At 45.1% G+C, this 25,620-nt stretch overlaps 1 protein-coding gene across 1 annotated transcript in view; it reads right to left on the reverse strand.

Annotated features, from left to right (window-relative positions):
• Positions 1 to 25,620, reverse strand: part of DSCAM (DS cell adhesion molecule) — a 439,426-nt gene that overhangs the window by 82,283 nt on the left and 331,523 nt on the right. Inside the window, exons 15-18 of the mRNA XM_015625504.2 lie at positions 13,211 to 13,378; positions 9,574 to 9,644; positions 3,626 to 3,866; positions 1,871 to 2,017 (exon numbers count right to left, since the gene is read on the reverse strand). Of these exons, the coding sequence (XP_015480990.1) occupies positions 1,871 to 2,017; positions 3,626 to 3,866; positions 9,574 to 9,644; positions 13,211 to 13,378 (627 nt within the window). The remainder of the gene's footprint in view (positions 1 to 1,870; positions 2,018 to 3,625; positions 3,867 to 9,573; positions 9,645 to 13,210; positions 13,379 to 25,620) is intronic.

Genomic DNA, 25,620 nt, shown 5'->3' on the forward strand with positions numbered 1-25,620 from the left:
AGACTAGAATAAAATAAAATAGACTAGAATAAAATAAAATAGACTAGAATAAAATAGACTAAAATAAAATAGACTAAAATAAAATAGACTAAATTAAAATAAACTAAATAAACTAAAATAGACTAAAATAAAATAAAATAAAATAAAATAAAATAAAATGTGGACTTATTGTCAAGTTCACTCATCTTCCAGGTGTTGATACCTGCTGTGGAAATCTTGCGTGTCACAGACAAGTAATGCTTCATTATTACACAACAACAATGAATTATAATCAATTAAAATGAATTCATTCATGTCCTGACCTCTTACCATTTGAAGCAGCCCAACTTTTCATTTTGAAACTGTTTTTTTTTTTTTTGGTTGCCATTTTTTAAAAAATATGATGAAGAGAATTGAAGAAATTCTACAAGTAATGAGATTTTTCCTAAGGAACAGATAACAAGAAGAGATTCTTGTGAAACATCCCCTAAGGGAATAAAATGAGAACGTCAGTTATCTTCATAAAGATTTTCTGGTTATGAGAAAGACCATTTCTCATAAGGAAAATGAAGAAAAACTCATCCTTTATTTTAAAATATGCAGCAAGTGCTGCTGCAAAGCACTTGATAGCAGCAATACTGACTAACAATAGATTTAAACACAGAAAAATCCGATTTACTTGCAGAAAGATGATGCACTTCATATGAATCTTTTTTTTTTTTTTTTTTTTGCAGCAAGCTAAGAAGTACAACCCATATGGCAAAAAAGCTTGAAACATATTTAGGGCAGCAAATAAAGTTGAATAAATAAAGAAAATCCAGTTTTAAGCATGGCATGAACATCATCTTTTTTCATCATGTTGTGAGACATCACACAGGAGCTTAGATGGGATAATATCCACACAGGATCTGATCCAAAACTACAGGCATCACTGTAAACATTTAATTTTATGCCCTACATATATACATTTATTTTTTTTCTGCATGCTTCTCATACATTTTTTAATCTTTTTTTTTAAAGGAATTGGTGGTTGATTACCAAATATTTTTAAGTCTACCATTACCAGCAGGGACAATGGGCCTCTGGGTCACATTTCCACTCCAAATTCCCCTTTCCACACTATCAGAGGCCAGAATTAGCACAATTGCAGGTTAGAGTGAACTGTGGCTCTGGTGGATGAAAGCAAAAGATGGGAGACAGCTGTGAAAAACCCCCAGGGCAAGCGGGAATAAAATCATGTGCATCTCAAACCTACTAATTTTTTTAATTTACAAGAAAGGGCCACGCATGGAATTATCATCACACAATAAATTGCAGATTAGTAAAGCATCACAGTTCCCCTTTGATCCTTTCACTCAGTCTCTGCTCTGGAGCCTATTTCCCCAGGAATTATGGTAAGAGTACAGAACACAACAGAAGAAGCTGGCATGGAAATAAGCTTTTCCCAGAGACATTTCCTTCTTTTGCTCTCAGCTACAGAGAGGTAACGCATCCTATCAAAAAATAAATAGAATATCGAGTAGGCAAGGAGATAACCAACCAAAGTATAGTGAAAACCAGGTTTGGCTTGGTTTGTTCTAGATCCTTGTCACCATTTTTTTTAAAAATAAACATTCTGGACTCTGTAACTGAGGTGAAATTTGCTCAGGTCATGTTGGGTACCATGGGAGGCCTGTGGAGTGTTTCAAGCCCATGGTGGGAGCTTTCCCTGAGGTTCCTCCAGGCAGCTTTGCTGCTCTGTTCAAGCTCTAGGAAAAATTGCTCCCTCACAGGTAGACAAAGTTTTCTCTAAACCACAAAGAAAAGAGAGCAAAATGTTTTCACAGCACAGAGAAAATGACATGAAGGGCACCTAGAGCTTTTTGATGGTGGATAGATTGGTGTCTCTCACCTCCATCCAAGAGGTTGGCCCAGTAGATAACCCTGAATCCCTGCAGGATCCCGTTCAGGGTTTCCTTTGCCAGCGTGGACCAGGAGATGGAGATGGTTTCTGGGGACGTGGCAGTGGCTTGCACATTCCCTGGAGGGCAACTGGGCACTGGAATAAGATAGTCACCATTTTAACACAATGAAAACAACTCAATATTCATCTTTTAGCAACCCTTTATTTTCCCTTCTATCCCACCACACAATATTTAATTACCATTTCACATTTTACCAACACAAATCCTTTATTCTTGCTACAATCCACATGTTTCTGCAAGTGCAGCTATTTTCCCTGGAATGACTTTTGATGTACTGTTTCCCTGCTTGCTGACTTGTCTTTTAATAGGCTTTCTGTGCCTTCTTTTGAAATAGAAGTGTGTTCTGACACTGAAATGTGCAGAATACTCTGTAAGCAATTTAAATATATTTGTTAAAGTCTGCAGCCAAATTTGCAACTTTCTGGACAACTCTAAAGATCCTTTAAATTTGATGGAGGCACAAAAAAATTGGGCACATCTTTAAAAAACATAGGAAAAAATGATCATAATATATTTTCCCTGATGTTTAAAAAACTGGGAAAAAATAAATCTAAGGCATTTTCTGTTGGGCATCTATTGTCAAAACAATACAGAAATATTAGTAACTGGCATTGCTTTTTAAAGCTCCTGGCATCTTTAATTCTAAGAGGGACCCAAAATTGAATGACAACCAAAAAAAATTTCCAAGAAAAGTAAGCATGCTGGATTCTGAAGGAAAAAAAAATCCAATTTATTATAATATAAAATAAATGCCTGTGTGAGAACACTGCCTTTGCAGCAAGCTAGGCCTAGAAACATTTAGAGTTAAAATAAAGCTGTCAGTCTTTCACAAATAGCCTGCCTCAAAATCTGTCTTTTGAGGATTTTACATGTGTGATGTTCCATTTTGTCCATGTAAAGGTCAGATTCCAAGCTGGCATTGGTTTCAGGACACTGATGTTGATTTACAGGAGCTGAAAATCTGACTTGCATGGCCTTTAGGATTATTATTTGCTGTTACACTCCTCTGAAATACTGAACTCATTTTTTTGGATATGGTATCATTCTCCTTCTCCACTAGAGGACTCCCTCTCATTGTCTGAGAAGTACTTTGCATGAAGTTTGAAAAAAAAATAATTAAAAAAAAAATCTATATTGTTCCTTGGATTAGACAGGGTGAATTTTGCCTGAAATAGCAATGATTTTTCTGTCACTGGATATCCTTGAAAAAGCACACATCTCTCTTAAGACTGACAAAACAATGCAGTACAAGAGCTCTGGTTACACAGTAGATTCATGTGAAAACAGTAGAAATCCAACAGAAAATACAATAATGCTTCACCTTCCAGAGTTTCACTTCTCAAAACTACAATGAGATCACTCTGGAGCAACGATGAGACCACAAAAGTTGAAAATATGTGAACACCAGAGCATTTGGCTTCTTAATGAAAGTTTTGGTCTCAGTCAATATCATTCACAGCAGGATACATCGTGTTAGTAGGGTCATTTTTATTTACCTGGTAAAATAAATTCACTCTTGCAATGAAAATCAGAAAGGCTCATTGAGCAGGCTCTTCTCTTACACCTGGTCTTTTATCATCCCTACTTTAACCACCACTAATCAAACAAGGCATGCAACAAGCTAAAAAGACATCAAATAACGATAACATTCATGGTATGTCCCATTAGAGCTGTTTGCCCACCATCCTCAAGAGTTGTGGTGATGATTTCCTGAGAAGAAGGTCCGATCCCAGCCCGGTTACAGGCCTGTACCACCATGCCATACTGGGTGAATTTTTTCAGGTTATTCAGTGTATAAACCTCGCTGTCGCCGGTGGTGTCGATGCTGATGATGTTGAACTGGAAATTTCCCCCCGCGCTGTACTCCCGATACCCGATCTGGTACCCACGGATAATTCCATTCTGCAGGTGCTTCTTTGGAGCCTAAACAGAAAATGGGAAGTTACACATTAAGTGCACACATCTGAAGTCAAGTTGTTCCCCTTAAAATTTTTGAAAAAAACCCGAGTTTAACTTCTGTTTTTTTCCTATTGAATGCAAATCTTCTTCTAGGAAACAATTAAAAATACTTCCTGCACATGAAACAGCAACTTTTTTCAATCATATAAATTTATAAGTGTGTTTTTTTCAAATTTGTGCTGAAAGACCTTTAAATGGTTCATGCACAGAGAAATCCAATAATGTGACACCCATGAATTTGAATTTATAATGTTCTCTTTTCAGGTGAATCAATCCAAGCTGGGTTGGTAAGGGTATTTTTGCATTCCACCATTCACTACTAATTATTTTTGCCAGGAGCCCCCACCATTCACTGAACCTTTAGGAAGGCATTTATTGATCAGTGCAAGGCAGCCACAGGAGTTTATTCACTCCTGTGCATTAGGAAAATTTTATGCTGTGCTTTGAAATATGCTTCTGTTCATCCTGTGTGTAGTGTAGAAAGATGATTAGATAATGAGTGCTGAAGGCAACAGTGATTTGGAAAGCAGGGATTTGCATACTGAATAGCTACAATATATCTGGGATTCTGGGATAGGGACAGAACAAAATGGTTGGTCATAATTATGTGCCACATTTCTCAGTCACAGTGCAAGATTCCCTGCTCCTGACTAGTGGAAATCATTTGTGTGCTCTGCAATATAAAATGTGATCTAGTGCAAAGCCGCGATTTTCAGCTCAGGGAAAAAGCCTGTTATTGACAGCAATACCTATAAAAATTCTATTTAAATAGTACTGGACTAATTTCCATATATGATAATGCTCCTGCCTGATTTTCTGTCTATACAAGGTGCAATTAGTGTGTTTTAGGACACAGTTTATAATCTAGGAGTAAAAATCTCTTTCCAATCCTCCAAACCTCTTTCAAACTCCCAACAGATGCCCACAAGCTCATCTGTTCCAGTGCCCCACAAAAAAAGGTTTTTGTGACACAATTTATCAGCAATGGGTTGGACTGGCAGAGGCAGCAGCTTCTGTTGCTTCTATATCCCATTAAATCTCCTGAGTTACAGATTCTCAAGAAAAACACTCATTTCTGTGACAGGACCTGCCTGATTTGGGGAGTTTATAGTCCACTGGAGGTAATATAACCAGGGTGAGATTTCTCATTCATTCACTACCATCAAAACCATTGCTCTGCAAAAGCCTCTCAAATTTAAAATGTGTGTCACTGTATGCAACTGATTGATTGAATAATCTCTCCAGATGGTTTTTTTCCTCCCTCTTGCCTGAGAAATGGACCCAGAACTTGAAGTGATGATATCATTTCAATTCCCATTGTATTACTTTGATCAGATGTAGCTGATCGAATTAGCAGATTCAGATCTTGAGATCCTTGTAAGTCACACAGCAGGGATAAGGATTGTGTTTTGGGAATCTAAGAGTATAATTGTTTCCTGTTTGAATATTTCTCTTGATTTTTTGGTCAAAAACTCCTCAACTGCTTTAGAAACATCAAAGCCCTTTGTAAGTGTGTTACCTATTCTGGACAATTCCATGGCTTTCTGATCTTTGAATGTTTGCAGAAGGAGGAACTTTTAAGCTGGGTAGAAGTTAAGGTCAGATTTTTGCTGTTTGTTAGAGTTCAGATATATTGACCAAAAGGCTTGGGTTAGAAGGGACCATAAAGCTCATCCAGTTCCATCCCCTGGTGTGGGAGGAACACTTTCCACTGTCCCAGGCTGCCCCAAGCCCAAATATCCAGCCTGGCCTCGGACACTTCCAGGAGCAGCCAGCCACAGCCAGCTTGATTATACCACAGGATCTGTCAGACTACATCCTTGGCACACCAAGCCTTACCTTCAAGCCCTGGGAAACATTCAGAAATCAGGATAAACCTGAAATCGCCTCCCAGGAGCCTTTTGGAGCTGTTATGTTAATTAATCCAAGTTCTACACCCCTTTGGTTACTTGTGTTCCATATGTGGTATTGTTTCTAGAAAGTTCCACACCCAAGATTATACATTTTTACTACTCCCTCATTTCTGCTCTTTGGAGCTTATCCCTGTGCTGTGTTTGGTTTCTGGGCTTAGTTCCTATTTTTATTTCTCAGTAAAATAATTTTCTTTTTGGGCACGCCATCGTTCCTGCTCCTTTTTTCTTATTTCACGCTGTATTCACCTGAAGTCAGGAGACACAAAGATTTGTCACAGCCACCCTCACTGTGACACCAGCCCTGCCCTCTGCCCCTGGCAGCCATTCCCTGGCTCCTGGCCCTGCAGCCCTTGGCAATTGTCTCTCTCCAGCTTTCCTGGGGCTCCTTCAGGCCCTGCAAGGCCACCCTGAGCTCAGCCCAAAGCTTCTCCTGGCCAGGCTGAACAATGGCAGCTGGGCCAGCCTTTCCTGCCAGCAGAGCTGCTCCATCCCTCTGCTCATCCTGGAGCCTCCTCTGGGCTCTCTCCAGCAGCTCCATCCCTCTGCTCATCCTGATTAACGACAAATTGACTTCCAGACAGTTTGAACAAAGCAGCCACTACAAACTCTTCACTGGGAATTCTACAATTATACTTTCTCACTTTGAATAAAGTGACAAACTTTGGAATAAAATGACAAACTTTGGAATTTTTATGAAGTTCTTCAGAAATCCTTTAACTTAAAACAATTATTTCTTTAAATAAAATATTAACATTTTACTTCTCCCCCTTTTGAAACAATATAAAACAAATCACTTCAGGACAAAACATTGGAATATTCTTCTTCCCAACAATTCCTACATTCCTTGTTACTATGACCTGAATATTGCATTTTGAGTTGACTTTTTGCACACAACTCATTTGATAAATATTTCTTCTGGTGTATAGACACATTTTTGGTAGAAAATTGAGTGAAACAACTTAGTGTTCTTGGGGAAAAATATTGTAAACCTTGTCAGTAGCCACAGAACATTATGAAAAAGTAAGTTTCAGTCCATGACCTGCATTTCTCACAACATTCAGTATTTGTAAAACAAGGTATCAATGACTTTTGTAAAATATGACATTCTATAGTTTTGTGTGTGTAAAAAGGAATAAAGATAAAAAGGAATATTCTCCATGTCTAAATTTAATGGCTTCACTTACCTAATATAAAAGTACTACACAAAAAAAGAGAATATTTTTATCCTCTTCTCTAAATGAAAATTCCAATTTAATTCCCACTATGTCTGCAACAGTTTAAAACTACCAAAATGTAGTGATTTTTATTTAACAGTCTGAAACCAAATGTCCTACATGGACACACAGATACTGGATTAAACAAATCACAGACCAGTACAACTTTGCTTAACTGGGATTTTCTAAGAGTGGGCTCAGACAAAACTTTAAATGAAGATTTACAGCCAAAGCAAGCTGCAGAAATGGGATTTAATACAAGATGAAAGATAATCAATGTGTTATTCCCTTCTCCTTTTGCTGTTATTGACACTGTATTTTAATAAAGGTTGCCAGCTTTAAATATAACCATGGCTTTCACCACAATCCTGTTTGTTCAATGTCATCATAGCCTCTCATGGATAAAGCTCCACACGCCTCCAAAATTAAAATTACCAAAGTCAGGTTCTTTTCTTGTTTTTTGGCTTCCATGACAACGTAGGATTGATCTCATGGGGTATTTCTTTATTCTTAATTACATTTTATTAAACTCTCAATGATTCTGCACATCATCATAGGAATCTACCCCAAAGTTAGGATTCAGCATGGAACCAAAACTGGATTATGTCTGTGGGACCATCTTAAAGTTCCTTTTTTAGAAATGAACCAAAACTGCTCTAACCTGGAGAAAACTGCAAGAAATCAAGGGAAGTAAGTGGCTCACTCCTGGTTTGGGACTTCTTAATAGGGAAGAGAAGATTTGTTTAATCAGCTTACAAACTGTAATTCAGGAAATAACTCTTCCAATAAAGGGAGGACTACACAAGCTCTAACCCTGCCCAGCGACTTCACCTTAAGCTCATTCCAAATTGTAAAAATCCATCTCTCCCTTCAGCTCATGAACCAGGGAAATGAAGTATATATTCAATATATAACTCATTTCTGTGAATGTCTTGTTATATTAGATACTGAACTTTGCTTGACAAGAATTCTCAAATCAAATTCCAAACATGATCCTGAAAACACAACCTTCATTTGATATCCTTCAATATCAGACAACACCCAGAGCCCAGGACGCTCTCAGCTGTACTTGAAGTGTCCTCAAAATACAAATTGAACTATATTTTAGGCAGTTATTGAAATGGGAATTCTGTTTGTCCTGTAGCTGCCTGTTCACATCTGCATCTATAAAATTTAATGGCAAAACTTGACAAACAGCAGATATAAACTCCAGCAATGAGGGAGTGATGTCCATCTCCTCTTGCTGCTTTTAAAAACATCCCCCAAAGTGAACTTTCTGAAAAAGCAAACAAAGCCTTTCGATCTGCCCACCTATATATCCATAAAAATAAGTTTGGGCATAAAAGCTTGAAGATTATAGTTGACTTGATCAGATAGTCACAGTTCTTAAGTGGTTTAAAAAAAGAAAAAAAACTATTAAGCATTTATTTAAGTTGTTGAGAACAACTGTATACTCTTGCATGGCTTCAAAAACTACTTCCATTGCTCTACTGACTGTGTGTTGGATTTAAATCCATGCCTTCTCTAAGTACATTGTTGTGTTTCACTCCAGGTAAATCTGTGACCACACAGCTTTTTGTTTTGGAAACCATTCCATGAAAAGCAAGACTTATATCAATTTAAGATGTGGACAAGATCCAAGAATCAGCACTGTATTTTTTGTGACCTGTGCAGAAGAGGTTCTGAACCTACCTTTAAGGAACTGGCTTAAACCTACAATATATTCATTATTCTGCAATAAATAACCAATCACCCATATTTTTTTAGTTAATAAGTAGAACCTCACTGCTCCTGCCTTTCTGAATAATCCATATAATAGGACAAAAGCCAAGTCACTCACATTTGCAGGAGTAATTATATAGAGATTAATCATTATTATACCACTTTGGCTCTTAATATTCCATATTTCAGAATTGTAAATATATGGAATTATCAACACAATATACAAGCAGTATATATATCAAAACCATTTAAAACATGGCTTAAGTACCTCTGGTATCATACCAAGGCATTTAAAACTTTCTGTCATTGTCAAAATACTGGGAAAAATCTAGAAAAATTGAGTCACATGACATGCCAGATTTTTAAATTATACCACCTGATGATATTTTTATAATAATTACTCTTTATCAGTCCTCGTGGCCTATACTGAGACACTCATAATGCTCTCTCTTTGCAGAAAAAAATCTGTCCCAAAGTCTATTGCAATAGTAAAAAGATTCCATTGGTTCCAATGGCTTCTGGGGAAGTTTTGAGAAGAACCATGGTGAAATTTTATGAGTGTTCATTTCCTAATCATGTGGCCTTAGATCTGAAATCAGAAAAAAAAAGGAAATGCAAGCAGCTGCTTCTTTACTCTCCAATGGAAGGCTTTCTTTGCAGGATGCTCCCTTAAATGGCAAATATTTTAAAATTTGTTGGCAAAGAAAACTGCAATGTCACTCCTAAATAAAATAACCATGGCACAGTTGTTATAATATTCCCCTGAAAGCATGCAAATACTGACAAATATTAAATCTTGTCCATGGATGTGTGAGTATTTACCTTCCAGGTGACTCTGATGCTCTGTGAAGATATAGGCTCAAGCTGCACATCCTGAGGTGGACCATCAGGGGCTGGAAAGAGAAGGAAAATGCATCAAAACTGGCTCTCATAGCCCAGGGAATTCTGCATTTCACATAAAATGTTACCACCTTTACACCTCAGTAACCAACCACAGAGGCTGGAGTCAGTGTCACATGGAAAGCTTCACCAAATAAAAGCAGGGCCAGGAATCTTCTGCATTCAGGTGTCACCTCTGGCCAACAGCAAAATACAGCATGTGCCAAACCACACCAAGCTGGTAAATCTAATGAATACAATAAAATGGATGCTAGTGGTTTTCTTGGCTAGAGATGCTCTCACAGTGCTGTTTCTGCATATCTGGAGATAGTGCAAGAGGAATTCTCAAGAGTTCCCTGTTGGTGATAGAAAAGCAGCAGAGTTCATTTAAAGTAGGTGAGGCAGAAGCTCCTAATCCAGACAGAAACGCAGCAGAACCCATTTAAAGCAAGTGAGCCAGCAGCTCCTAATCCAGCTTTCAACCTGTTGCAAGTTTTCCAGTGGGATCCCCTTTGTTCACTGGAAACTGAGCACATTCAGTCCAATATCAGCTATTTTACACAAAATCCTGCACACTTTACACCCATCCCCTCCCCAGTAAGAGTTCCAGCCTGGAAATCAGACAGAAAATAACTGGTAGATAGGAAACCAGGGAAAGTTTCATGGACCATCAACACGGTGCCAAAGGTGTGCAGGAGGCTTTAAATGTGAGTGAAAAAAAAGGAAGCTCCTCATCAGCTGGGCAGCTACAAAGTAGATCAGGATCAGCTGGGATTGAACAGAGAGATGTGCAGTAAATTGCTTGCTCAGCGAGGTAAATCAGTGCAAAGGGAAGATCTGAGGAGAGGGATGGAGGCATCTTGAGCTGCTGCAGAGGGTTCCCTTGATGCAGAATACGGCCTCGGTAAAAGGTATTAAATTAGGTTTAATAGCAGGACAAAGGAAGGAAAGCAATAAAAAGGGTGAGATGGGGCTGTTAGAGGTGGAGCAGCAATAAATGACAGCTGTGGTGAAAGGAACCAGAACATTTTGCTTTAACTGATGAAAGCAGAGACACAGAATACAGCCTATAATATGTTTAAGTTATTAAAATGCCCTATTCTCTGCCATTCCTGACTGTCCTTCATATGGGAAATTTCCAAAGCTTGAAAGAACTTTATTTCCATTCTCCTTGCATTAATACAAAGGAAAGAGAAGAGGATACAGCCCACTGGCAAAAATGAGATCTCTATGATTTTTTTGAAGCCTGACCTTGATTCTGTCCCCCTGTTGACAAAAATGAATGCCACTTCTCCGGGGTACATTATAATGTAGTGGAATTTGAGCAAAGCATTTGATCCTAAAAATGGGGTTTAAAATTTGCCCCTAAAACTCCTGACTTTTCCTCAAATAAAACCAATTTTTTTTCACAGACCTGAATACTTAGGTGCTCCCAACAGACCATATGGAGATGTTAAATAAGAAGTCATTTGTTTTACACACTTAATGTCATACAGAGTTTGTGGCAAGGACATAAAGAAAACCCAGATAATCCCCATTTCCTCTATTGATTTCAGTATTAGCAATGGCCATAATGCTTCTTTTTTTCTGACAGGCATTAGTGCAAGTGTGTACTGGCATCTATTTTCCAACACATGAGCTAATTGGGGTAGTATGGAAAGAAGGATATGGTCTGCAAGCTTTGAAATCATTCCATCCTTACCTATCTTTTTGCCACAGAGACCTTTTACATGTTTCTTTATAACAGAGATATTTCTTTGCAATATGTAACACAGAATCTGTGCCCTCCCCCCTCCCCCTTTCCAAGTTGCTTGGTTTTTATCTTGTGTTTCTTGGACCTTTATTTTGCTCCCTGCTCATTACCTTCTCTCTCAGCCCCTGCACCCATGCTGTTCTCTACTGCCCGCTGTAAAAGGAGAGAACAGAAGTAAACAGTGATCAAAAAAATTATATTCCTATACTTTGTGCATCCCCTGAAATAAAAACCCAGGAGAAAAACATCACAAACTGCCTAAGCCTGACCTCCTCTCTCCCAGTCCTTCCCTAGGTAGATCAGTGACTTTTGAATACAGTTCCACACTGCTGGTCTTTTTCTACCAACAAACAGCTCCTCAAAAGACAGCAACAAAAGGATCATTTATTCTGAAACCTGGTTACAAAGAACTGAATAAAATGTGATGTTAACGTTCCACCCTGCTCATGGGGAAGCTGTATTTTTTTATTCCAAGGGCAGCTGCTGATCCTGACAACTTAATTACCAGTCAGGAAAAACTTGGCAAGTAAAAAACATTCCAAGCATGGGTGAATAAGGGAGCATGAGAGAGCTGATCCAAGACCCAGCCTCTATTTTGCACAGGGAAGGATGGGCATTTTTGGGTTATAGATGACTGGCTGGAAGAATGCATAGTCTGTTTTCACTAGTGATTTCACATTTTTTTTGCATAAAAGAAGAGAAAATTTCTGATAAAAAAATAAGTATTTTTCAAACAAACTATTCACTCTTAAATCTGTTCACTGCATGCTTTTCTTCTGTTGGAATGATGATAGAAGAAATGCAGCTTACATTGTCTCCAGCTTATTCTGCTTTCCACTGTGAGCCCTTGTGTCCTGCTCCTACTCAGGAAGTCCCTCAGAACGAAAACCATGTTGTCCTGACAAGGAATGTGTTTTCATTGTAAGAAACTCCCAGAGGAAAATAAGCGGGAATTACACAGTTGTTCAAAGGAGCTGAACTAAAAATCAATCTCTGGGAGTTCAAATCCAAGACTGACATGAATCTTGAAAGAGAAGGGGAGTTTTTACTGCCAGGACACTGTCACCATGCTGTTGTCTCTAAACTCCCAGGAAGGAAGCACTGCTGACTTGTCATAAGGTAAAGAAAGGCAGAAATTCCATGTACATGAGAATAGCTCCAGCCACCAGAGGGAAAATGCCCACACAGTACTCCTGGGGCTGATGCAGAAGAATAAAAGGTTAAAGGTAAAAATAAAGGTCAGACTTGATGATCTTGGAGGTCTTGTCCAACTTAAATGATTCTGTGATTCTGTAGTACAACAGAAAGATCAGCGGGATGACATTAACAAGTGAAAGCCAAGAGACAAACAGAGGCCAGAAAAAGAAATGGTGGGTGGGTTGAGTGAGGGAATAATTAAATGAAAGTTGGGTTGAGTGAGGGAATATTCAAATGAAGAGTTAATCTCAAAAGGGAGAAATTTAAGTTATTTACCTACATTAGTATATAAACATGTAAGGAAAGCCACAATACCCACAGGGTAAACACCACTGCTAAAAACAGGATGTTGCTGATTGAGTAGCCTCACTGTAGATACAGGTGTGTTATTCCAAGATCTGAAGCTGAAAATTTGGAGCACAATGTCTTCTTTGACCACTAGATGCCACTGAACAGCTTTAATCACAGCCCTGCACAATGAAGTTGCAAAAGTCACAATGTTCTATGGGAATAACTCAGTATTCCTTTTGATACAGCTGCAGACACATAAACAGCATTTCATGCAACAATTCCTGTCGTCAAAGAGAGATAATTCCCAGAAAATTTAGAGGTTTCAAAGCCAGGGCATACCTGCTTCATCAGTGGTGATGGTGAGCTCGTTGCTGGCCTCGCTTTTGCCGATGCGGTTCTTGGCGTACATGCGGATGTTGTAGGTGGAGGACGGGTGCAGGTCGATGATGGTGGCTTGGTTTAGCTGAGGAGAAACGTCTCTGGTTCTCTGGACAGAATCCCAAGAGTCTGTTTGATAAGAAATATCAGTAGAAACAGACAAATAAATGGTGGTGTTCATGTGGATAATACAAGCAAGAAGTTACACTGTTTCATGCTGTCGCTGTGTTAATCCAGAAAACACATTTTGGTCCAAGCAAATCTAGTGATCCCTTACTTGACAGCACTCCTGACTGCTCCAAAGGTGCTGCTCAGAACAATGACATCTTAGCTCTGGGGTCATCAGCAAATCCACAGAAATAGCTACTCTTTGAGGAGGTGGTGAGAGCAGCAAAGATTCCCCAGTTTTTGTGATTTTTTTGCCACTGAGACATTGGAACAACTGCACAAAAATGTGAGCTGCTGCCCCAAAGGGATCTTCACTCAGTGAGAAAGTTGGCTGTGCTCAAAAAGAAAGGGAGGGAAGGGAGTTAATAAACAGGAATGTTTTAGGGGAGACCTCATTGCCTTAAAGGTAAAGCTACCCCACCCATGACACTCTCCACAGCTCCCTGACAGGAGGGTGCAGACAGGTGGGGATTGGCCTGTTTTCCTGGCCAACAAGTGACAGGATGAGAGGACACAGCCTCAACCTGTGCCACAGGAAAGTCAAGTTGGATATCAGCAATAATTTCTTCATGGAAAGGATGGTTAAGCATTGGAAGGGGCTGCCCAAAGAGGTTTGGAGTCCCCATCCCTGGACATGTCCAAGGAAGGCCTCTGACAAGGACTCCATGGACGGGGAGGGCTTTTCCAACCTCAGTGATTCTGTAATTCTGTGAAAGTTACCCCAGAAGAAGTAAAAATCAATCCTGCAGAAACCTCCTGCCTTGGAGCAGCCCTGAGGCTGGAGGTGCCAAGAGCAGGAGCAGCACAGCCCCAGGGCTGTGGGGCTGGACCAGCACCGCCTGTGAACTCATTTGGGGTCTTTGGGGGCACCAAAGCCCTGAGCAGCTGGAGCAGCTGTCAGGAACAGCACAGAGCTGCTCAAGGCAGGCAGGACCGGTGAGGAACACACCCAGCCTGGCTCCAGCGGCAGAACTGAGAGGTTTTTCTTCAGGAAGTGATTCTTCTCTGTGAGGGAGGGGAAGCTCTGGCACAGGGTGCCCAGAGAAGCTGTGGCCACCTCATCCTGGAAGTGTCCCAGGCCAGGTTGGACACTGGGGCTGGAGTCAGCTGGGATAGTGGAAGGTGTCCCTGCCAATGTGTCACAATGTGATGAGGGAGAGATGCCTTTGCCCTGATTAAGAGGCAAATGAGACCATAGAACATCAACAGAAGGATTTTATTCAACAGCATGGATTGGATTGCACAAGTGTGAGGTATGGAGAGAGAAATAAAGAGGAAACATGTCAGAGACTGGGAGACACAGAGAAGGAGATAATCAGCTGGAACTACATGAGCTTTAAGGCCCCTGCTAACCCCAGCTGCTCTGTCAGTGTAGAAGTTGTACGGACTCCAGAAGTGACTCCACAGCTGCTTTCTGCTGAGCAGGCTCTGGGCAGGGACAGGGGAGTAGAGGGTGCACAGCTTTAGCCACGGGGTCAGCTGCAAGGTCCTTCTGGTGGAGGTTTAGTGTGAAAACCACAAGTGAGGATGGTGGGAAGAGCTTTTGCAGCACCTTTACAGCCACAGCAAGGCTGGGAAGGAGCAGCCGCTGCTCCTCGGCCACACCAAACTCGCGCTGCCTTCCTAACCCAGCCCGGCTCCCCGGCCATGGGGCTGGGCTGGCTCGGCTGCCCTGCCCTGCTGCAAAGGCTTCCCAGCACACTTCTCTCTCCAGCCCTGCTGCAAAGGCTCCCCAGCACACTTCTCTCTCCAGCCCTGCTGCAAAGGCTCCCCAGCACACTTCTCTCCCAGCCGGCCTCAATGGGAGCCTTTCGTTTGCCTGCACAGAGCAGGGCCAGCCCTGCCCTGCCGGCCCAGCCGGGAACTCTCCCGCTGCCGCTGGGGCTCAGCACTCCCTGCTCACAGGGGACTCACTGGCACCCAGCGTCAAAATCCATGGGGACCTCTGACAGACAAGATATGAAATCTGGAGACTCTTTTCTTGTGTCTTACAAACTTTATTAGAAAATACACAAATTCATCAGTAATTGGAACAGTTCTGTCTTTCTTCAGTTATTTTCTGGGAAATTATAATGTTTAATAATTACAACATGTTGTATATTCATGTTTTTATATCATAGATTGTAATATAAATATACAATATGTAATAAAAATAAATTTGCTGGTTTTACTTCTGAATTAAATTTTTCATTTTTTAAAGTATTCTTCTTTTTTTTACTCTCCTTGTTCTAACTACTCTTCTTTGCTATTCTAACTATTCTTCTCTGTTTCTTCCATGTGTTTCTAAATTCTTACTCTTATTACTTCTCCTATGTATTTTTAAATTCTTATCTTTATTACTCTTCTATTTTAAAATAGTTATTACTCTTCTTATATGAATTTTAAAATTATTCTTCTTCATCTTCTCTGTCTCCTTAGTCTTCATCTTCATCATCTTTGTCTTCATCTGCTTTGTCTTCATCTTCATCTTCTTCATTCTTTGTCTTCTGTGTCATCTTCATTTTCATTGTCTTCTTCGTCGTCTTCGTCTTGTCTTTCTCTTCTTTGCCGTTGTCTTGGAGTGGTTTATGCTGAGAGTCCATTCCAGAAGCCTCTGCTTTATGCCCAAGAAATAATTGTTGCATCTCCCAGGCCCAGGGCCTGGTGTGTGCAGGGCTGGGGAAGGGGAGCTTTGGGCTCTTTGGGTGAGCATTTTCCAAGCCTCACTGCCCAGGTGTCCGTGGTGCTGCACGGTTCGGTTTGGCTGGGCTTGCTTGGCTTTTTTGGCCCGTAAAAAGCTTTTCCCTTCCCTGGCCTGGAGGAGCTGCAGCAGCAATCTTTCTTTCAGCTCCTTGAGCTGAACCGAACAGCCACTGCTCCAACACCACAGAGTGCGACCAGCAGGAGTAGGGCTGTCCTATTCCAGCCCCAAGCCTCGGGGAGCCGAGCTGGGCAGAGAAAGCACAGCAAGAGACTCCAGCCGAGCTGCTCGGTCTGTCCTGGACAGGAGGTCAGTGCCAGAGAGCCACCAGGGCTGTGCCTCCTGCTGCCTGGAACTCATCAATGGAATGTCCACTTCCCTCGGTGTGAAAGATGGCGCCATCTCACACCCTGTGTCAGGAAAGGGGTTTTCTTCCATGTTTGCCCCATTCTCCAGGAGCTTTTGGGTCTTTGTAGGGCAGGGGGTGAGTTCTGTGAGTATTCTGTTGTTAATTAACTATTGGTTTTGGTTTTTTTCACTTCCCTCCACTGGTATTCATTTTCTGTTTGTGGAGGAGGACAGTTGAAACTCTTTGGAGGAGACTATTCTTTGGAAGAATAGCATAGAAGGAGCATCCTCTCTTAAATTTGTTTCAAAACTGAGGCAGTCATCTTCATTGCCTTCTTCATCACCATCTTCATCTTCTTTTGTCTCCTTGTTTTATTCCTCCAGAAGTGGCCTCAGGCAGGGACACTGGAACAGCCTCTGTGGTGCCCACATGAAGCAGGAGGGATGTCTCCTGGGGACAGCCAGCTGCTCCCTGGGGGCCCTGGCTCCCAGCTGGGGGGGCTGTGCGGAGGCACAGAGCTCAGAGGAGGCTCAGAGGCACTGAGCTCTCTTCCATTTTGGCTGTGACTACTGATTCTACCTTTACAGCCAACCACTGCTGAAGGGCATAGACTTCTTTCAGCTGCTGCTTCAGTGCCTGGATCTCCTACAGCACCTGGCTCAGCATCTCCCCGGTCTGTGGGAGTCTGTGAGGCAGGAGAGGCGCTAGGCAGGGCAGGTGCTGCCTCTGCTGTGACCTCCACATCCAAGGGGCTGGGAGAGCTGGGCTATGTTTCTTCTACAGTCATCTGTTGTTGGAAGACATACTCTTCCAGCTTCTGCCTCATGTGATGGAAGTCCATCAATCCCTGGATCAGGAACGCCTCGGTGATGTTCTGATCCTGGCTGCTGCTCGGGGTGTTGGAGGGGACACTGCATAGCAATGCGCTATGACCAGGTCCCTGAGGCTGCCTGTGTGTTCGGATCTGGAGCTCACTGCTAAAAGCCGACGATGGTAGATGAGACAGGTCCTTGTTTGGATATCCAAAAGCTTTATTGCCTTGAAGGGGGTCCAGGGACAAGAACAAAAGTGGGTGGAGGATCCAGGGTTTTATGTGAGTAAGAGGGGGCGGATCAGAGTCCAATGGGAACAGGGGAAAACAGTGCAGAGGTGGGGTTAGGGACAGGAACGACCAACAGGAAAACAGGGGTGGCAAACCCAAGCCAATGGGGATCAAGAGAAGAGAGAGGATTCTAGGGATTAACCATACAAGGTTATGGGGGCTGAACTGGGGCGACATCAACTTGATAAACCAATGCAGAAATCAGCTTAACAGTACATTAACATATAGCTGCAAAGACCTGGGAGAGAGGCATTCTCTCACCCCAGCTCAGGAGAGGCTATTTGTTGCTTCCTTTCCAAAACTGGGATATGGGTTTTTTAATCACAGGCCCTCGGGCCTCCAAAGCACTGTGTGGGCTTTGTGTCCCTCCTGATGGCAACAGAAGGAGCTGCTTCCTTTACCTGCTCTGGAGTAAGAGGCTTAGGCACCTCTTCCTCCTCAGCAGATCTAGACAGGGCAGCACCTGTCGGCTCGGACTCTGTGGGACAGCCTGGGACAGGAGAGCTCCCGGTGCTGCCACCTACATGGCCAAATGGCCAGGAGAGCTGGCCTGTGTTCCTTCCATAGCCATCCATTGCTGGATGTCGTACTCTTCCTCCACCTTCTGCCTCAATTTGTAGGCCTCTATAATTTCCAGGATCATGATCTCCTCGGTGATGTTCTGATCCTGGCATGCTGAAGATGGGCTGGAGGCCACGGTGTTGTAGGGAACACTCTGAGCTCTGTGTCCCTGCTGACAGCCTCACCTCATTGACAGCAGAAGGAGTTGCTGCCTTTACCTTGTCTGGAGCAAGCAGCTCAGGTGGCTCTTCCTCCTCATCAGTTCTGAACAGGGCAGCAGCTCCTGGCTCGGACTCTGTGGCACTGTCCAGGGCAGGAGAGGTGCTGGGAAGGGCAGGTGCTGCATTTACTGCCACCTCCACAGCCACATGGCTGATGGAGCTGGGCTGTGTTTCTTCTACAGTCACCCAGAGTTGGAGGTCATGTTCTTCCTCCCGATTCTGCCTCAAGTGATGGAACATGACCAGTGACAGAAGCAGGATCTCCTCGGTGATGTTCTGATCCTGCCATGTTGAATAATGGCTGCAGGTCATGGTGTCAGAGAGGACACAGGGTGGTCTCAGTGTCCCTGCTGATGGCAACTCCTCACTGAAAACAGAAGAAGCTCCTGCATTTACCTCCTCTGGAGGGAGAAGCTCAGGAAGCTCTTCTACCCCATCAGCTCTAGACAGGACAGCAGCTGCCAGCTCAGCCTCTGTGGGACTGCTTGTGACAGGAGAGTCAATGGGCAGGGCAGGAACTGCCTCTGCTGCCACCTCTATGCCCTTGAGGCTGGGAAAGCTGGGCTGTGTTTCTTCCACAGCCATCCATTGATGGAGGCCATACTGTCCCTCCAGCTTCTGCCTCTGTTTGTACACCTCCATCAGATCCAAGCTCATGAATTCCTCATTGATGTTCTGATCCTGCCATGCTGAAGCCTGGCTGCTGGTCAGGGTCTCAAAGGGGACCCAAGGTGGGCTCTGTGTCCCTGCTGAAGGCAGCTCCTCACTGATAACAGAAGAAGCTGTTGCCTTTTCCTCCTCTGCAGTGAGAAGTTCAGGCAGTTCCTCCTCATAAGCTTTGGACAGGGCAGCAGCTGCTGGCTCAGCCTCTGTGGGACTGCCCAGGACAGGAGAGGCACTGGGCAGGGCAGGCACTGCCTCTGTTGTCACCTCATTGACCCCAGGGCTGTGAGACCTTGGCTGTGTTTCTTCCAAAGCCATCCATTGTTGGACATCATACCCTTCCTCCAGCTTCTGACTCAGGTGATGATACAACACCAGCCCCTCCATCAGGAACTCCTTGGTGATGTTCTGATCCTGCCGTGCTGAAGAACAGCTGCAGGTTGGGGTGGCGAAGTGGACACAGGGTGGGCTCTGTGTCCCTGCTGATGGCATCTCCTCACTGATAACAGAAGGAGTTGTTGCCTTTACTTCCTCTGAAGTGAGAAGCTCAAGCAGCTCTTCCACCTCATCTGCTCTGGACAGGGCAGCAGCTGCCAGCTTGGCCTCTGAGGAACTGCTAGTGTCAGGAGAAGTGATAGGCAGGGTGGGCACTGCCTCTACTACCACGTCCGTGACCACAAGAATGTGAGAACTGGGCTGTGTTTCTTCCACAGCCATCCATTGTTGGAGGTTATACTCTCCTTCCAGCTTCTGCCAGAACTTGTACTCCTCCACTAGTTCCAGGATCAGGAGCTTGTCGGTGATGTTATGATCCTGCCAATCTGAAGCCTGGCTGCTGGTTAGGGTGTCAGAGGGGACACAGGGTGGGCTCTGTGTCTCTGCTGATGGCACCTTCTCACTGATAACAGGAGTTGCTTCATTTACCTCCTCTTCAGTGAGAGGCTCAGGCAGCTCCTCCTCATCAGTTCTGAACAGGTCAGCAGCTGCTGGCTTGGTCTCCATGGTGCTGCCAGGGACAGGAGAGGTGATGGGCAGGGCAGGCGATGCTTCTGCTGACACCTCCAACGCTGCAGGGCTGTGAGACCTTGGCTGTGTTTCTTCCACAGCCATACATTGTTGGAGTTCATACTCTTCCTCCAGCTTCTGCCTCAGTTTGTACACCTCCACCAGTCTGTCCTCTGTGATATTTGGATCCTGGCATGGTGACCCCTTGCTCATGGTGTCAGAAGGAACACAGGGTGGGTTCACTTTCTCTGTTGATGGCACCTCCTTACTGACAACAGAAGGATCTGCTGTCTTTACCTCCTCAGGAGTGAGAGGCTCAGCCAGCTCTTTCTCCTCAGCAGCTCTGGACAGGGCAATAGGTGCCAGCTTGGCCTCAGTGGGACTGCCTGTGACAGGGGAGGTGATGGGCAGGGCAAGCACTGCCTCTGCTGCCACTTCTGTGCCCTTGGGGCTGGGAGTCCTTGGCTGTGTTTCTTCTGCAGCCATCCATTGTTGAACTCCATAGTCTACTTCTAGCTTATGCCTCACTTTCTCTTCTATCAGGTGTATGGGACTGCCCAGGACAGGAGAGGCACTGGGCAGGTCAGGTGATGCCTCTATTTCCACCTCCACAGTCACAGGGCTGGGCGAGCTCGGCTGTGTTTCTTCCACAGCCATCCACTGTTGGACGTTATACTCTTCCTCCAGTTTCTGTCTCAGTTTGTACATCTCCATCACTTCCAGGATCAGGAACTCTTCTGTGATGTTCTGATCCTGGCCTGCTGAAGCATGGCTGCTGGTCATGCCGTCGAAGGGGACACAGGGTGGGCTCTGTGTCCCTGCTGATGGCACCTCTTCACTGACAACAGAAGCTGCTGTATTTACCTCCTCTGGGGTGATAGGCTCAGGCAGCTCTTCCTCCTCATCAGCTCTGGACAGGGCAGCAGCTGCCAGTTCGGCTTCCATGGGACTGCCAGGGAGAGGAGAGGTGCTGGGCAGGGCAGGTGCTGCCTCGGCTGCCAGCCCTGTGCCCTCAGGGCTGGGAGAGCTTGTCCCCACCAGGGGACAAGGCTCAGCCTCCTTGCTCCTCTGTGGTTGCAAGGGTCTCTCCTGGATCTTGGAGCTGATGTCATGTCTCAATTGGGACAGCTCCTGGCTGCTCTCACGCTCCTCCCGTGTGGGCAGTTTTCTGTCACTCATATCTGCCCCCTGAGGCAACTCTTGGCATCTGGCGTCTGGTCTTTTTGACAGCTTATTTTCATTGCTGTCTCTCACTTCGGACAATTCTGCTTCTCTGCTGTCTTTCAACTGGGAGACATGGGAGTGCACTTCTTGTTCCAATGGTGATAGTTTTTCATACCTCTCACCTTCCCTTTGAGATGGCTCTTGGATATCATCCCGAGAAATGTGGGAGTGCACATTTTCCCTTGGTGAGAGGTCTTGTTGCCTCTCATCTGCCCTCTGGGACATCTCCTGGGCATTGTCCCATTGAGAGGTGTGGGAGTGCTCGTCTTCCCAAGATGAGGTATCTTGGTACCTCCCACGTTCCCTCTGGTCCAGCTCTCGGATGTTGTCCCATTGGGAATCCTCTGGGACACTCGCATGTCTCCGTAAGGACAGCTCATGGGATCTCTCGTCTTCTTCCCATTCCAACTCCTGCTGCTCACTCATATCTATTTCCAATTGGAGTATCTCTTGGGTTGTGACACATTCTTCCCATTCGAGCACCTCTTGGTATATCTCACCATCCTCTTCCCACTGGTGCAGCTCTTGGACTCTTGTAGTTTCTTCCCATTCACAGAGCTCTTGGTGTGCCTCACTGCAGTACTGGGAAACCTCTTGAACACTCACATGTACCTGGCATTGGTAGAACTCTTGGCTCCTCCTGGCTTCCCACTGGGAAATTTCTTGGACTGTCATTACTTGCTGTTGGTACCTGTTTCTCGCTGTCATCTCTTCCCTCTGGGAAAGCTCCTCATCACTATCACTTTCCATCTGGGAAAGCTCTTGGTCCATATTGGTGAAGGGCTTCTCCTCCTCCTCCTCAGTCCCTGTCAATGGCAGGACTGACCTGACCACTGCCCCTGACCACTGCCCGCTGGAGCTTCCAGCCAGCTGGGCAAAGGGCTGGGGGACCAGGAGTTGGAGCTGGCTTTGTCCTTGTTGCTGTTGGCATCTGTCGCGATCAGCGTCTATCACTGTCGGCGTCTAGCGCAGATGGGTTCAGGGAGCTGCTTCCTCCTGAGAGAGCAGCTCCCCTGGGACTGGGGACCTCAGGGCTCTGCGCCCCTTGGATCCCCTCAGCCAGGCTGGGGCTCCCTGATGTCACAAGGGCCTCTGGCCACCACCGTGTCCCACATCACAGAGGGCCCTGACCCCACGCGCCCAACGTGTCACAAAGGGCCACCCCCGGCAGCCCAACACCAGCGCAGCGGGCAGGCAGCGGCCCGGAGCAGCCCCCGGACCCCCTCGTGGCCTTGTGGCCCCTGCTGTGCCCAGAGCCCCGAGAGGCTTTGGCCACGCTGGCACACGTGTGCCAGCCCCAGCCCCGCACTGCAGAGCCCGGCCTTTGCAGCCTGCGCTGCGCCGGCCACGAGCAATTGGCCTTTGCAGCGACGTGCCGGGGAGCTGTGGGCAGCGGCTGCAGGTGCCGCGGGAGGCCGGGGAGCAGGGCCGGCCCTCAGGGCTCTGCCCGGCCAGCGGGGCTCGTCGCTGCCTTCAGCAGTGACACGCAGGGGCACCGAGCGCAGCCGCGGCGCCTCGGCCGGGCCCGGGGAGCTCAGCGGCCCAGGGGCACCACGCGAGGCCGGGGCCACCTGGCTCGGGGCAATGGCCGCGGCCCCGACTCTCGCAGCTCTCCCCTCGGCCGTGCGGCGCCACGGGGCCAGAGCCCGGGCCCGGGGCTCGCTCCCTGCTGCCAGCAGGGCGCTGCCGAGGGCTCCCCGCCCGCCGGGGCCGGGGCCGGCCGCTGAGGGAGCGGCGCCGCCATTGCTGCCGCCCTCAGGGGCTCTGAGGGGAGCGCGGCTCCCGCCGGCCCCGCTCCGCCCGCACGGGCAACAAAAGCACGGAGCACAAAGACACACGGAGCACAAAGACACACGGAACACAAAGACACACGGCGCTCAAAATGTGTCCGTGCCCTTCCAAATGCATTCGGACAGGGCTGGGGTCGGCTGCGGCAGCATCGGCACACGGCTGCTCCCGGGCCAAATCCCCTGTGCAGATACCGGGGCTGTGTGAAGCGACACCAAACGAACGGGGTTTAGTCTCTTTGGGAGAAAGAAATGCACTTTGGGAGTGTTTTAGCTTCCTTGAGGATCAAAACTATTTTCGATGGCACTCGTCTGTTGTACCTGGAGTTCAAAAGATTCAATAAATAAGTAATTACGAACGTGTGTGGTTCAAAAGTCATAGAGGGGTTGTTAGGAGCAACAAAGATTAAGTAAAGAAAAACTGCACTATAAAAAACTTAGACAGTTTTGTCTCTTGTTGTCCTTATGTTTTTAAACTTTTAAATTTGTTTCCTGTGCTCTTTATTTTGGAAACATTGCAGCAAAACTGAGCAACATCTGAGAAAAAAAAATCAATATTTGGGTGCTAAGCTTCGATGTGGAACTCCTGGAGGATTCAAACGCTTCAGACCTGTCTGTGCACAAAAGCACCTCTCGCTTCCAAGGCTGCATGGCAGCACGCGAGGAGTAAAATCAGAGTTACTCCTGATTTCATCGCCTTGCAGTGCATCATTTATCCAGAACCTCCTCCAAGTGCGCTGAGGGAGAGGAGACAGATCAAGTGTGGTTTGGATAATCTGTTTTCTCTCAAATTTTCCCACTCCTGGCACTGCTTTGAAGTGCCAGCCTGGAGGTGGGACCATGCCTGATGTCCCCCAAGCCTCTCCTCTGGCCCCGCAGGGCAGCTCCACCTGAACAACTCCTTTTCCCATTGTGGGAGTCTCCTTTGGTGTGGAAAAGAAAGAAAGGAGAATTCCTGCCCTCCCCTCTCTCAGGGCTGCAGAAGTGCTCAAACTTCATTCCTGCTGTTCCCACATAGAGGAACACTGGCCTAGGGACTCTGCTCTTGGATATTGGGCAGGGGAGAAGGGAAACACCTGGCTTGTCCCTATGGATAGAAGAAATGGGTGAACATCCCATCCCAAACAGTCATGTGGGATTTCTTTGCCATCCTTCAGTCGTTCTTATTTGGTTTTGGAAAGCAGAGAGAAGGAGAGGGCCTAGGAAAGGAGCAATCCTTCTGTACCCCCTGGCAGGAGGGGACAGCCGGGGGGGTCGGGCTCTGCTGCCAGGGAACAGGGACAGGAGGAGAGGTCAGGCCTCAGGCTGGGCCAGGGGAGGCTCAGGGTGGGCAGCAGCAGGAATTTGCCCATGGAAAGGGAGCTCAGGCCTTGGCAGGGGCTGCCCAGGGAGCTTTGCAGTGCCCATCCCTGGAGGTGTCACCTGGACGTGGCACTCAGGGCTCTGGGCTGGGGACAAGGTGGATATCGACCACAGGTTGGACTCGATGGTCCTGGAAGTCATTTCCAGGGTTATCTCCTTGTTGTGTTTACAATAAATTATCCAGACATATAATAGGAAAAGGGATGGAAATCACCTAAATGCACTAACCATTCTTTTTCACCCGAGCATTGAATTGCTGCTGCTACTACAAAAAAAAAACAACAACCAGAATTTATCAGTTTCAAGCATCTTGGTGTCTTTGTGAGTTGGCATCCTTCATTTCTGCCTTACTGCAGGCAGTGTTCCCCCTTTAACCTCTGCAGCTTTCTGTGGGGATGTCCCTGGAGGCTCTCAGGAGTGTTTTACAGATGGGTCACTGTGGGCAGGGTTGCAGAAAGCTCAGCAGATAACAAAGATGAGTTTAAAAATAGAAAGCTCACCCAGATACAAAGTATTTGCAGAAACTGTGTGAATTCTTTTGTAAGGGTTTGCTGGAAGTGGCACAAGTTGTCACAGTGGCACCTGCACTCAGCTGGTTTCAGGGCTTGTTTCCTTATCCAGGTGGCTTTGCTTAAACACAGAATATTTAGGAATCGACATTCAAGTGCTTTTGGTTAGTACTAAAATGTATTTTTACTTTGGTAACTGAGTTTGTCACAGCTTCCTCTGTGGGATGTTTTCAGGAAAGGAATTTCAAAAAAGACCTGCTTGGTATGGAGATTGTATAAAATTTCCTTGGAGGATGATGAGAAATTTTTTTTTAAATGTAGTCAAATTCCTGTATTTTTCACTTGGTTGTTTCAAATAATGACCTCAGAGTGGCAGGACTCTGTAGCTACTGAAATTAATACTTACTGGCTACTGAAATGAAAGAAAGATGTTTTAAAATTTCTGATGATTCTTTGTAGGTTAAGTAATGACATCATAAAGAAAGAACAAGATGAAAACCCAGTCTCCTTTCTATTGTCTATTTATGATATGCATGGACTTCAGGAGCTTCTTTCGATACCTGTACCCCTTTTTTTGAGGGCTAAAATAAACCAAGTGCAATCCTTTTAAAATTAAGAAAATTAAGTCAGTCCAGATAGAAAATAATTTCTCTTCATTTTTTTTTTTTATTTTTTATTTTTAAATCTGTGTTAATAAGAAATAAGAAAAAAACCAAAACTTTATTTCAGGAGGGAGGGAG

The sequence above is a fragment of the Parus major genome, chromosome 1 (genome assembly GCF_001522545.3).
Source record: "Parus major isolate Abel chromosome 1, Parus_major1.1, whole genome shotgun sequence".
Lineage (NCBI taxonomy): Eukaryota > Metazoa > Chordata > Aves > Passeriformes > Paridae > Parus > Parus major.